This window comes from Schistocerca nitens, chromosome 2, assembly GCF_023898315.1.
Source record: "Schistocerca nitens isolate TAMUIC-IGC-003100 chromosome 2, iqSchNite1.1, whole genome shotgun sequence".
In the NCBI taxonomy this organism is placed as follows: domain Eukaryota; kingdom Metazoa; phylum Arthropoda; class Insecta; order Orthoptera; family Acrididae; genus Schistocerca; species Schistocerca nitens.
In genome coordinates, this window is record NC_064615.1 from 302106087 (window position 1) to 302119516 (window position 13430).

The following is a 13430-nucleotide window of genomic DNA, read 5'->3' on the forward strand; positions in this document are numbered from 1 at the left end:
ATCATCCCACAGTTTTACCTCCAGTTTATGATCACCTGTATAACATCTTATAACAGTTTACAGGGAAACAAGGAGAAATTTAAGACAGTTAGTTTGTCACCTCTGCCATTAGAATATTTATCAGAAAGGGACCTACTGACAACTTTTGCTTATTGATAAGATTTTGGAGTAGCTGTTCTCTCTCTTTAACATTTAAAAAGATAGAGCAAAAAATAGAAGTTGCCAGGGTCACTTCAAGAGTCACACCATGTGCCACTTTACTCAATATATAGGCATTTAAAGGGGTATTATGAAGTAACGGTGATGGCTTCATTAAATACAAAAATTTCCTAACAAATAAGCAAGAATATACCTCAGCATGAACATATCAAATTAGGCCAATGTTGGTCAGATAGTGAAAAAGGGACTGGTAGAAGTGTGAGAGAGAATATGCAGATGGAGACATGCAACTTGACACAGACAGAAAGCAATGAAATGTGAGACAGTTACAGATGGTAGGCATATGCAGTCATTAAGAATGAAGTGTGTGATAAGCAGTACGAGAGCTTGAAACATAGCATTTTCTTGAATTTTCACTTGACTGGAGGGACATCAGCATGTACAGAATTAATACAAAACGAAATACAAGACCGCAAAAATAATTGTCGCATAAATGCATACGATGTCTTTGGGCTGAGATTCCACTGGTCAGCTACAAGTTTTATTGTGGAGCTGTGGATCCACGTCCTACTGCCAAGAAAGGCACCGTAACCTTTCTTTAAACCAGCAACAAAGTGTCCTAGTGATGTGACGCGCCATTGGCAGCACATTCTTTTACAAACTTACAAACAAACATTATTTCATACTGTTAAAGTCAGTTTCTGAGCTACTGTTATTTGAATGAAACATGGTACAGTGTTTCTGGAGATTTTTCCGATATCTGATTTATGGGTGCAACAAATTAACATGAAATTATACATTGTAAGTGGCAAATACATGAACTTTTCAGTCAACTTCAGGAAGATGTTACAAATGGTACTTCCAATACAAAAGCGATTATTCATCAACTGAAGCTGGCCAGAAAGGTCTCTGACCTCAAGTGATAGTACCCACATTCAGAAAATCATGGATTTGGTGCATGCCTGCTATCATTTAACTGCAGGAAATTTTGAAGAGGCTAGTATCTACACTGCTTCATACTGTGCACCCTTGAAGCTGCAGTATGAAGATAGTGCCTTGTCTGATGGTAAGGAACATAAGTAGCAATGATTAAACACTTGCAAGTAACTACTCTAACACACTAAAGCTGATAAAACATTTGCACAACATTTGGACTATACTACGTATGTCGAGAGAAGAGCTCTGACAGCTGGCAACGCAGTTGCCAGTATTCGACAGGGACGGGCAGCGAGCCAGCAGTGGTCATGCAGCACTACAGCAACACTGGGGTGTTGCCACGATAATGTAAACAAAAGCTCACGATCCGATCGGCCGTCATAGATGCGCAAAGCATGTGCGCCAAGGCCACGTCAACTGTCAGAGCTCTTCTCTTGCCGTACGCACGGTAGTGTTAAATTTATGGCCAGAGACACTAACAAAAAATTTCAATCATCACAGCAGTTGGGAAAAAAGACCTCCAAAAAAGAACGTGCAACAGTCTCAGTCCAGTTTCAATGTCAACAGATTTGTACCTTCTTTTTAATTTGGATTTGGCATTGTTAGTGGGAGTGAGGGGCTGATGACCCTCCTGGTACGAAAGTTCACAAGTCATTACGACAACAACACATCTGCATATTCTCCAGCATCTTTCAAAAGATCTGTGCCAAAAAATCAGATGACTGTCCTCCCCCTAGAACCCTCCACTCATCACACATTACTCCACGTGACTTTCCTCATTTACGAATGAAAACTCTTAAGCCGAAAGAAGTTTTGAGACAACCAATGACATTCTTCATAATTCTGCAGAGCACTGAAGGGCACTCTAGAATGAGCTTAAACACTGAAGGGGCAGAGGTGAGGTCAAATGTGGGTATACTATAAGGGAGGCAAGAAATAAACATCTCTGAGTTAATAAAAAATCATTAAAAATTTTTAACTACTTTTTTTCAACAGATTTCACAGTCAAGTATCATAGAAAATAAGCATTCTGAGAAATGCCGTTACCTATTACAGTTCAAACACATACCTTGTTCCCAGTGCCCTTCTATTTATGAATCGCTGACTTGTCAAAGGGCTACTTATGGAATACGCAGGTGTAAATGGTGCATTCTGAGGTGGTTGCTGATGCTGTTCTTCAGGCTGAGGGCTATCACCTTCTTCAGACATTTCCTCCATCTCCTGTTCCTGAAACACAGCACCCTTTGAATTCGTAAACTAATTACAAATTACCTTCAAATTATATATAATGCATGCAAACACCATCAACATAAATAATTAATATTCAGTTCTTTAAATTAAGCTTTACACAATCACTTGACAAGAGTAGCAAAATCTATGACTACATTTTGGACTGTATGTATTTGGTACTGAACAGTCAATCATCATTGACAAATCATTTGTTATTTTCATTACTGATGGTCACTGAATACAATGTGTCTGTTGTGTCCTTAGTAAAGAATAGTGACTATGCGAATACTGCAGGGAACACTTTATACCAAAAACATTTGTACCATGACAGCCATCACCATAGAAATCATACTGTTGTTAATCACTGTTACCAAAGTATTATTTACCAATAATCCTTCTAACTGAATGCTACGCAATTCTTAAAATGTGCAGTAAATAGACAACCTGCATTTATTTGCTCCCACTTTTGACAGTCGCAGCTGCTGCCATGAATGGATGTTGGAAGAGGCATCCTAAATCTCTACAGATGCTTACACAGGGTGTTTCACAATTCATGTTACACACTTCTAGAGGTTGCAGATGGAAACAACAAAAAACGTCTAGTAAACATGGGCTCTAAAATGCATACCTTAACAGCTATGGGCACTTTTCCAATAGAAAAGATGCGTTTCACACTAGAGTAGATTAACAAGTGCTCGAAGCTGTGAAACACGAATAGTGAGATGCCCTGTGTATGCCAAGTATATTATTTAATAGAAACAGTTAAGTTAAAGCCTATGAGTGAATATACAATAACTATGATGTCAATGAACTTATTAAAGAGAAGGGACTCGGTATTCATTCTCACCGAGTATCTGAAAGTAACAAATATTTTTCACTTGCAGGTGTCCTGTATGTCACTACATTACACTACTTGCATGATACAAAAAATAAATTACCTTCTCAAGTATTTATCAACAATTTCTGAATTCAAGAATGAGATTTTCACTCTGCAGCGGAGTGTGCGCTGATATGAAACTTCCTGGCAGATTAAAACTGTGTGCCCGACCGAGACTCAAACTCGGGACCTTTGCCTTTCGCGGGCAAGTGCTCTACCAACTGAGCTACCGAAGCACGACTCACGCCCGGTACTCACAGCTTTACTTCTGCCAGTACCTTGTCTCCTACCTTCCAAACTTTACAGAAGCTCTCCTCTTTCAGGAGTGCTAGTTCTGCAAGGTTCGCAGGAGAGCTTCTGTAAAGTTTGGAAGGTAGGAGACGAGGTACTGGCAGAAGTAAAGCTGTGAGTACCGGGCGTGAGTCGTGCTTCGGTAGCTCAGTTGGTAGAGCACTTGCCCGCGAAAGGCAAAGGTCCCGAGTTCGAGTCTCGGTCGGGCACACAGTTTTAATCTGCCAGGAAGTTTCAATTTCTGAATTCTGTCTTGTGCAAAGATTACATGAAGCAATGTATATTAACAGCATTTGTAGACTTTGAGAAAATTTTTGAAAATGTTGGCTACAATATACTCTCTGGGACTCCGAAGGAAAGAGGAATAAAACACAGGTAGTGAAAGGTCAACTCAATATAGTGGGTGGTTATAATTAAAGTGCAGCTACTCATAGAGGTCCAGTGTGTGGACTGTAATTATTGTACAGCAGTGAAACTTGGTAGATATTCTAATGCATTAACAATTTACTCTGGGGGAACAAAAAAGTTATAATTTTGACTAACAGGTGCAAATATGGTGCTGTGAATGCTAGGATGACACACAGAAATGTTTCTATATGTAATGGATTAGAAACTGGACATGAGCACAAAAAGACAAATTGAGAAAGGCAATGTTGATTTCATTACTAACTGCAGCTTACACAGTTTGTTCCATAAAGCGCTGGAGACATTGACGAGATGATGCATTCCTAAAACAACACACTCAACAGTTGCTTGCAGCAGTTCCAGTGTAATCTGAGCAATATGTTTCTTTATACTGGCCTTAATGTCAGGTAGTGACCGAACATGGCCCTGGTAAATGTGTTCTTTTAGACATCGTCAGAGCCAAAAGTCACCTGGAATCAGATCAAGTGACCTTGCAAGCCATGCATCTGGAAAACTTGGGGAGATAACACGTTTGTTGAAGGTTGCATTTAGCAGATCTTACACTGGGCGAGTGACGAAGTGCTGCCCTATCTCACATGAAAACCGTGGTTTCCGAACAGCTGTGCTCTTCCAAAGCAGGAATCACACGATGTATAACGAGGTCTCAATAACTTGCAGACACCACAGTATGCCTGATAGGCCTTCTGGGTGTATTCTCTTCAAAGAAGAACACACCAAGACTAAAGGTGCTTGTGAATCCACACCCCACAGTCACATACGGTGAGTGCAATGGCTCTTCGTGCACAATACACAGTTTAACAGTACTTGAAATTCAGCAGTTCTTAGTATTCACTGCACCCTGTAGTGTAAAATGTGTCTCATCACTTTACTGAATATTGTCTGAACGTATGTTATCAACTTCAATCCATGCCAGAAACCAAAGGATAAATTCAGAATGTTGTTGCAGATAATGAGGTATTATTTGCTGCACTGACTGGATCTTTTACACGTACAAGTGTAAAATAGACCGCAAAATTTCCGTACTCTTGACCACAGGATGGACACTTCTCACGAGATTGCATAAGCACTAACACTACCGGGGCAAGTGCTGCATGGTCAATTACAGGAACAGCAACCTCATCAATAATATCCACTGGTATAGGACATCTTCCTCTTCCAGGTGCCACATCACACTCAGCTATGTTTTTGAATTTCGTCATGGGTGTAAGGACGCCCATCCCAGAACCTCTCCCCAGAGTCCATCTCTCTACTTACCCCTACCAGTCCCTGCACACCTACCTTCTACATGCTTCGTAAAGTCTATAAACCCAACCACCCAGGGTGCCCCGTTGTGGCAGTTACTATTCCCCCACTGAGAGAATCTGCTCTCATAGACCAGCACCTTCAACCTATTACCTGGAACCTACCCTCCTATATAAAGTATACCAACCATTTTCTCCACCTATTCTCCACAGGTCCTGCCCCTTACCATACAGTTCCCTGCTTATCACCATTGATCCACCTCCCTATACACTAACATTCCTAATGCCCATGGCCTTACTGCTATTTAACACTACCTTTCCAAACGCCCTATGGATTCCAAACCAAAAACCTCCTTCCAATTCACTGTGACCAACTATATCCTCACCCACAATTACTTCTCCTTTGAATGCATTAACAACAAACAAATCCAGGGTATGGCTATAGCACCTGCATGGCACCATCCTATGCCAACCTATTCATGGGCCATTTAGAGGAATCCTTCCTAAAAACTCAGAATCCTAAACCCCTCACCTAGTTCACATTCACTGATGACATCTTTGCTATCTGGATTAAAGGTGAGGACACCTTATCCACATTCCTCCAGAACCTCAATAATTCCCCCCCCCCCCCTTTTGCGTCACCTGGTCTTACTCAACCCAACAAGCCACATTCCTAGGTGTTGACCACCTCAGAGATGACTACATCAGTACCCCTGTCCATACCAAACCTACTAACCATCAGCAATACCTCCACTTCGACAGCTGCCACCCATTCCATACCAAGAAGTCCCTTCCTTACAGCCTAGCTACCCATGGTTGTTGCAACTTCAGTGACAAGCAGTCCCTCTTGGAATATACTGAGGGTCTCACTGAAGCCTTCACTGACCGTTATTATCCTCCCAACCTCATACAAAAACAAATCTTCCGTGCCTTATCATTCCAGTCTCCCACCACCTCCCAAAGTCCCACAGTCCGGTCACAGAAGAGCATTCCCCTTATAACTCAGTACCATCCAGGACTGGAGCAACTGAATTACATTCTCCGGCAGGGTTTCAATTACCTCTTGTCGTGCCCTGAAATGAGAAAGTCCTGCCCACTATCCTTCCCACACCTACAGTGGTATTCCACTGTCCACCAAACCTACACAATATACTCGTCCATCCTTACACAACCCCTGCTCCCAATCCCTCACCTCATGGCTCATACCCCTGTAACAGACCTAGATGCAAGACCTGTTCCATACGTCCTCCTACCACCACCTACTCCAGTCCGGTCACTAACATCACCTATCACATCAAAGGCAGGCCTATCTGTGAAACCAGTCATTATTTACAAGCTAAGCTGCAACCACTGTGCTGCATTCTATGTAGGCATGACAATCAACAAGCTGTCTGTCCGCATCAATGGCCACCGACAAACACTGGCCAAGTAACAAGTGGACCACCTTGTTGCTGAACACGCTGCCAAACACGATACCCCACATTTCAATGACTGCTTCACAGTCTGTGCCATATGGATCCTTCCCACCAACACCAGCTTTTCTGAATTGTGTAGGTGGGAACTTTCCCTGCTATACATCCTACATTCCCATAGCCCTCCTGGCCTCAACCTTCGTTAGTCACTGTCCTCTCCCATCCAGCCCCCTCCCTGTTCCCATTCCAGCAATACACAGCCATCATTTCACCACTACACCCAATTTTTTAATTTCCCCTACTCCGCCTCCCCTCCTTTTCTCCTGCACTCCATCTAAACTGCAACATTTGACTGTCTGCCACCCCCGCCATACTATCCCTCCCCCTCCCCGCCCCAGCCTCCTCCTTAACCCCACCACTCATCACTCCAATCACGCACTGCTGCTGCTGCTGCTCGCAGTGTGGTTTCAGTTGCCTGAGACTGCAGACGTGTGTGCGAACTGCGTTTACTTGAGTGTGTGCATGTGCGTGTGTGACTATTGTTGACAAAGACCTTAATGGCCGAAAGGTATAATTGTGTGAATCTTTTTGTTGTTCCTATCGCGACTCAGCATCTCCGCTATATGGTGAGTAGCAACTTTCCTTCTCTAATATTGTTACATTCCATCCTGGATTTTCCATTGTTCAACAGAATTTGATTTCAATGCTAGGTTAACAAACAGAATTTTGAGGTTCCCCGAGATTTCCTCGATTTTTCCAGGTAAAAAGTAATTCCCTGAGAATTCCAGGTTTCCCAGAAGAGTCGCCACTCTGCTCTTCCCAATGGCCGTACTGTTCACTCATGTTATGGCTTATCAAATGATGGTGTGGGTGTCATACCTTCAGTTCTGCATTAAAGTATTAGCGTATCTGCCAAGTTTCACTGCCATACAATAATTACAGCCCACAATGGACCTCTGCGATCAGCTGCATTTTAATTAAAACTACCCATAGTAACCAGAATGCAGTTATAAAGGTTGAAGGACATGTAAGAGAAGCATTAGTTGAAAAGGGAATGAGAGAGGCTAAAGCCCATCTTCAATGTTACTCAGTCTATACATTGAATCAGGTAATGCTGAGGGATTTAGATGAATTTTGCTATTTGAGTAGCAAAATAACTGTTGATGATCAAAGCTGAGAGGATACAAAATACGAACCAGCAATGGAAAAGAATTTCTGAAAGACAGATATTTTAAAATCAAATATGAAATTTAAGTATTGGGCTGGGCTGGAGTCTTGAGAGGTACGGTGATGAAATGGGGGTTTTTAACGTCTCAGACAAGAAGAGAATAGAAGGTTTAGCTATGTGATGGTAAAGGAGAATACAGAAGATTCCACAGCAGATAGCATAACTAATGTGGAGGTACTGAATCAGAGTGGGGAGAAAAAATTACAGCACTACTTAACTAAAAGAAGGGATCAGTTGATAGAACACATCCCCAGACATCAAGGAATACTTAATTTGGTGTTGGAGGGATATGTGGAGGGTAAAAATTGAAGACAGAAACTAAGCACATTTAAGCAGTTAGACATGGGGCCCCGAAAGAAACACACACACTTTTTGCATCCTGTAACTAGAATACTGTCTTTTTCCCCCCTTTTTCTGGTGTGGCAGCTTGAAAAGTAGCTGAAGGCAGGCTGAACCCTGAGCAAAGAAAGTTCATTCTGACATGCTACTGGGAGAATGTGAACATGTATGAAGTGCAAGGACAGTTCAGAATGAAGTTCCAACAAGAGGCAACAATGCGTCTCCAACTTAAGTCATCTGCGAGATACATTTGAGGAAGAAGGAGCTGTCCAAAATTCCCAGAAGAACCATTCCTGAAGACCACGGTCATCCGCACAAGAGATAGAGAAGTCACTAAACGGTTTCAGCAATCACCTAGAAAGTCTGTGCGGAATGTGACTCGTGAGACAGGAGTCCAAAAAATTAGTATGCATCCCATTTCGAAGCATGTCCAAAGTTCCTAGATTACTCTGTGCTCTGAATGAGGACGATCAGGAGTGGAGAACTGAATTTTGTGAGTGATATCGAGCAAGACGCGCACAGGAAAAATAATTCCCATACGAAGTTGTTTGGGGTGATGAGGCCACTTAAGTTAAATGGTTCAATTAATCATCAGAATTGTACCCACTGTGCACCTGAGAATCCCCATGTGAGACTGGAACACCATGTGAAGTTACCAGGAGTTCCCAGGAGTTACAGTGGGGTGTTGTTTACCAGCAATTGGTGTGATTGGACCTTTCTTTTTTGAGCATACAGAGAATGCTGAAAATTACATGGACTCGCTACAGGCCTATGCCATTGCACATGTGAAAGACATGTTTGGTGATGGAGAATGCTAATCCAACAAGCTGGAGCATCTCCCTTTGCCTCTGCACTGACGCCTCGACTGACATCTCTGCCCAAACTCTTTGTCTCTGAATATGTCTACTTGTGTCTGTATATGTGTGGATGGATATGTGTGTGTGCGCGCGAGTGTATATCCGTCCTTTTTTCCCCCTAAGGTAAGTCTTTCCGCTCCCGGGATTGGAATGACTCCTTACCCTCTTCCTTTAAACCCACATCCTTTCGTCTTTCCCACTCCTTCCCTCTTTCCTGACGAAGCAACCGTTGGTTGCGAAAGCTAGAATTTTGTGTGTATGTTTGTGTTAGTTTGTGTGCCTATCGACCTGCCAGTGCTTCGTTTGGTAAGTCACATCATCTTTGGGAAACATTCCACGTGGGAAAAATATATCTAAAAACAAAGATGATGTGACTTACCAAACGAAAGCGCTGGCAGGTCGATAGACACACAAACAAACACACAAAATTCAAGCTTTCGCAACAAACTGTTGCCTCATCAGGAAAGAGGGAAGGAGAGGGAAAGACGAAAGGATGTGGGTTTTAAATGTGTGTATGTTTGTGTGTCTGTCGACCTGCCAGCACTTTCATTTGGTAAGTCACATCATCTTTGTTTTTAGATATATTTTTCCTACGTGGAATGTTTCCCCCTATATATATATATATATATATATATATATATATATATATAAAAATAAAGAAAGATGATGAGACTTACCAAACAAAAGCGCTGGCAGGTCGATAGACACACAAACAAACACAAATATACACACAAAATTCAAGCTTTCGCAACAAACTGTTGCCTCATCAGGAAAGAGGGAAGGAGAGGGAAAGACGAAAGGATGTGGGTTTTAAGGGAGAGGGTAAGGAGTCATTCCAATCCCGGGAGCGGAAAGACTTACCTTAGGGGGAAAAAAGGACAGGTATACACTCGCACACACACACACACATATCCATCCACACATACAGACACAAGCAGACATATTTAAAGACAAAGAGTTTGGGCAGAGATGTCAGTCGAGGTGGAAGAGTAGAGGCAAAGAAGTTGTTGAGAGACAGGTGAGGTATGAGTGGCGGCAACTGGAAATTAGCGGAGATTGAGGCCTGGCGGATAACGAGAAGAGAGGATATACTGAAGGGCAAGTTCCCATCTCCGGAGTTCGGATAGGTTGGTGTTGGTGGGAAGTATCCAGATAACCCGGACGGTGTAACACTGTGCCAAGATGTGCTGGCTGTGCACCAAGGCATGTTTAGCCACAGGGTGATCCTCATTACCAACAAACACTGTCTGCCTGTGTCCATTCATGCGAATGGACAGTTTGTTGCTGGTCATTCCCACATAGAATGCATCACAGTGTAGGCAGGTCAGTTGGTAAATCACGTGGGTGCTTTCACACGTGGCTCTGCCTTTGATCGTGTACACCTTCCGGGTTACAGGACTGGAGTAGGTGGTGGTGGGAGGGTGCATGGGACAGGTTTTGCACCGGGGGCGGTTACAAGGATAGGAGCCAGAGGGTAGGGAAGGTGGTTTGGGGATTTCATAGGGATGAACTAACAGGTTACGAAGGTTAGGTGGACGGCGGAAAGACACTCTTGGCGGAGTGGGGAGGATTTCATGAAGGATTTTTTCCACGTGGAATGTTTCCCTCTGTTATATATATATATATATATATATATATATATGATGTGACTTACCAAATGAAAGTGCTGGCAGGTCGACAGACACACAAACAAACACAAACATACACACAAAATTCAAGCTTTTGCAACAAACTGTTGCCTCATCAGGAAAGAGGGGAAGGAGAGGGAAAGACGAAAGGATGTGGGTTTTAAGGGAGAGGATAAGGAGTCATTCCAATCCCGGGAGCGGAAAGACTTACCTTAGGGGGAAAAAAGGACGGATATACACTCGCGCGCGCGCGCGCACACACACATATCCATCCACACATATACAGACACAAGTAGACATATTCAGAGACAAAACTATCGACCTGCCAGCGCTTTCGTATGATAAGTCACATCATCTTTGTTTTTAGATATATTTTTCCCGCGTGGAAATAACATTCCACACACACACACACACACACACACACACACAGTAGAACAATACTGAGATTACACTGTAGTGGTCTCGTCATGTAACCCTACCTACTCAACAACAATTATTACATCTACTATTATGTAGTTATTGTGATACATGACATTTCTATGGTCAAATTAATTGTGTCTATAAATGACTGAGCACATGTCAAATTACCTCTTCAGGACAAAGCTCACAAGCTCTCTCCAACGTTTTCCTGGCACTGTTTGACCTCTCCAAATAGTAGCCATTGGTGGATTCATTTGACTGGGCAGGGGGTGACCAATTATTGTAACTATATTGTGCATTTGGTGGATAAGGCCGCTGAAACAAAGGATTACAAAAAGATTACCGACACTTTCATTAGTCTTACACTGATGAACTTTTACTTAAAAGAAATTAAATTTTGTCCTAACATTATGGTAACTGATTCAGTTAGTACTTAGGGAAAGATTCACTTATGAATTGTACATAAGACCACTATACACAGATTTAAATTCAGTTAACAGCACAAGCTATGTAGTTTAGTTTCCCCAGAGCTCGTGATGTCACATGTGAACTGCTTGTCGTTTCCAATGTGACACAACAAAACATCAGTCTATCTGCAGAGTTTGAATAGAGCAGTGTCCACATACAGTCAGTTGTCAGACACTCCCATTTGCAGCAGGAAAGACGTGCTCTGCTCATGGTGGCAGCCTGCTCCCTTTTCTTGAAGCTTAACCAGATGACAGCAGATGTGGCAACCATGTAGTGCCACATCACAAATATCAATTAAAGAGTAGTTTTAATCAGAATATAGTATAATCGTGAAATACGAATTTCATAACAAACATTTATTTACATTCACTTTTAATATGGTGGTATCCAAGATATCCTTCAAGAGTGCTACAGTACAGGGTAGCAATATAGATATAGTCAATGTATGGGTTGGTAGCAAAAGACTCAATAAAGACCACTTACAAAACATTATGTAATTGAGCATCGATTATTGCTCATTGTTCCAGGAGATTATGTGGAAAATATATGCATAATGAGCCACGGAGCTGTAAGTTGTTAAGAGTGTCAAAGAAATGTTCAGATTAGATTCAGTTTTCACTCCATGGACCCAAGAAATGAGATGACTCTCATGGGTGTGGAAAATGTCAGAAAGTATACCATAAAAAACATAAAACATTTAAATATAATACTTACTACCCTGACCATTTGTCAGGAGATTGTCGAAATAGGTGAACACAATGCGGTAAACTGGAACAGCTAATATTTACAGAATTAATACTGACAGAATGAAACACTGTTCTGCACTATTAATAAATTTATCATACACAAAATACCTAATCTTGACTGTTGTGACCAAGTGCTGTCAAAACTGAAATCTAACAGATATTTTTACTTCAGCTGGCTTAACAGTCTCTGTTAAGACATTCATCTATGGAGTAGGAGTTGTCTATCAAAAAGTCTTTCAACTCTGTTTAAAATGTGCTTTATCTGAAACTAAGTTTTTAATGGTTGCTGCCAATTTATTGAAAACGTGTGTTCCTGAATATTGGAACGCTTTTCGGACCAAGGTAAGTGATTTTTAGGTCTTTATGTATGTTGTTCTTATTCCTAGTACTGATACTATGTATTGAGCTATTGGTTGGAAATAGAGATGTATTACTTACAAAAAATTTTCATTAAGGAATAAATAGTATAGGAGTAGTGGTTAGAACAAAGTTCCTTAAACAGGATTCTACATGATGTTCTTTAATTTACACCACAAATGATTCTTATAAAATGCTTTTGCACCCTAAAAACTTTTGCTCGGTTTGATGAGTTACCCCAGAATATGATGCCATATGACATAATAGAATGAAAGTAAGCAAAGTATGCAAGGTTTTTTTATATTTATATCTCCTACATCTGACATCATTTTCACTGCAAAAACAGACTTGGGTGCTTAAGCAATTCTGTGGTATGTCCGACCCAACTGAATTTATTATCGAGTTGTAATCCCAGAAATTTAACACTTCAACCTCTTCAATCTGCTTGTCTTCATATGTTATACATATGCTGGGAGGAATTCTCTTACAGGTTCTGAACTGCATATAGTGGGTCTTCTCAAAGTTTAATGACAATAAATTAGCTTTAAACCACTTATTAATGTCAGTGAAACTTTCATTAACAGCTATTTCTAAATCTGTACTTGGCTTGCCACTTATTGAAATGTTTGTATCATCTGCAAACAAAACAAACTTAGGATCTGGCAACGTAACAGATGAGAAGTTGTTAATGTACACGAGAAAAAGCAATGGATCCAAGATGGAACCTTGAGGAACACCACATGTAATTAATTCCCAGTCAGATGAAGACTGACTGCATACTGCACAGGTATTTTGCAATGATACCCTTTGTTTCC

The 13430-nt window shown here is 41.5% G+C and overlaps 1 protein-coding gene across 1 annotated transcript in view; it reads right to left on the reverse strand.

Annotated features, from left to right (window-relative positions):
- Positions 1-13430, reverse strand: part of LOC126236057 (probable ubiquitin carboxyl-terminal hydrolase FAF-X) — a 346675-nt gene that overhangs the window by 16848 nt on the left and 316397 nt on the right. Inside the window, exons 43-44 of the mRNA XM_049945098.1 lie at positions 11213-11359; positions 2165-2322 (exon numbers count right to left, since the gene is read on the reverse strand). Coding sequence (XP_049801055.1) covers positions 2165-2322; positions 11213-11359 — 305 coding nt within the window. The remainder of the gene's footprint in view (positions 1-2164; positions 2323-11212; positions 11360-13430) is intronic.